Source organism: Nanorana parkeri, unplaced genomic scaffold (assembly GCF_000935625.1).
Source record: "Nanorana parkeri isolate BGI_ZX_2015 unplaced genomic scaffold, ASM93562v1 scaffold800, whole genome shotgun sequence".
In the NCBI taxonomy this organism is placed as follows: Eukaryota; Metazoa; Chordata; class Amphibia; order Anura; family Dicroglossidae; genus Nanorana; species Nanorana parkeri.
This window is the reverse complement of record NW_017307068.1, coordinates 228,021-229,158: the sequence shown is the minus strand read 5'-3', so window position 1 is coordinate 229,158 and position 1,138 is coordinate 228,021. Positions and strand designations below refer to the sequence as shown.

General features: G+C 44.2%; 1 protein-coding gene across 1 annotated transcript in view; it reads right to left on the bottom strand.

Moving 5' to 3' along the window:
- Nucleotides 1-1,138, bottom strand: part of TEC (tec protein tyrosine kinase) — a 115,651-nt gene that overhangs the window by 14,150 nt on the left and 100,363 nt on the right. Inside the window, exon 14 of the mRNA XM_018564954.1 lies at nucleotides 486-702. Within this exon, the coding sequence (XP_018420456.1) occupies nucleotides 486-702 (217 nt within the window). The remainder of the gene's footprint in view (nucleotides 1-485; nucleotides 703-1,138) is intronic.

The window sequence follows — 1,138 nt, the reverse complement described above, 5'->3', positions numbered from 1 at the left end:
CCCCCCAGCACCACCACCAGTACCCCCACCAGGAGAGGGCAGATCAGCTATGTGCAGTGTAAGTCCCTGTTCTTTCTGCCGTACACCGCTGACCTCTGTACTGCTGACTTCTGTGCGTTACATTACTGACCTCTGTACTGCTGACCTCTGTGCGTTACATTACTGACCTCTGTGCGTTACATTACTGACCTCTGTACTGCTGACCTCTGTGCTTTACATTACTGACCTCTGTACTGTGCATTACATTACTGACCTCTGTACATCGCTGACCTCTGCACTGCTGACCTTTGTATTGTGCTTTACATTACTGACCTCTGTACTGCTGATCTCTGTACTTTGCGTCACACCGCTGACCTGGCGGAGTTAAGGCCGGGGCAGGGAAAGGGTTAGGTGGGGCAACTGGTGGCGAGTAACTCATAAGGCCTGGCTAGTAGCTCAGGGCCTGAAAGTTTGAGCCCTGACATAGAGTATATCAATGTATTTACCAGGTCTCGATGTATGAAATTGTTCTGTTCCAGGTAGTTCATTCCATCACACACATCTTGGCACATGCTGAGCAGAATGTCAGCATTGAATTGCCCCTGTCTTTGGCGGAGGTAGTTCAGTAGACAGCCGTATTCCATGAACTCGGTCACTATGTAGATTGGCCTCGATTCGGTACAAACCCCATACAACTGTACTAGTTTGGGATGAGTCAGTTTCCTAAGGAGAAAAATGAAACTGAAAACATTGTAGCCTTCACCATGTTGCTTTTTTTACTGTTAGACAAATTATTACTTTTAAGGCTGACGGGCATTTATTTGCAGCGACCTCCTTTTTATAAAGTGATTTCCTGCTATGAAATTCTACCTATATTCTATGCAATCACTAATTGGCAAATTTTTAAAACTAGCAGCATTAGGTTATTTATTGTTTTGGATGTGTATTAATAAAACAAAATAATGCACTTCATTAGCAGAAGTCTGCCTACTTCTTGAAATGAGAGACACACAACACATTGATTTATCACCATTGTGCGCTGCAACTTTTTGCATGTATGTACATAGTTCCTATATGTGTGTGTGTGTGTGTGTGTGTGTGTGTGTGTGTGTGTGTGTGTGTGTGTGTGTGTGTTTGTGTGTGTAGTATGGGGCGACAA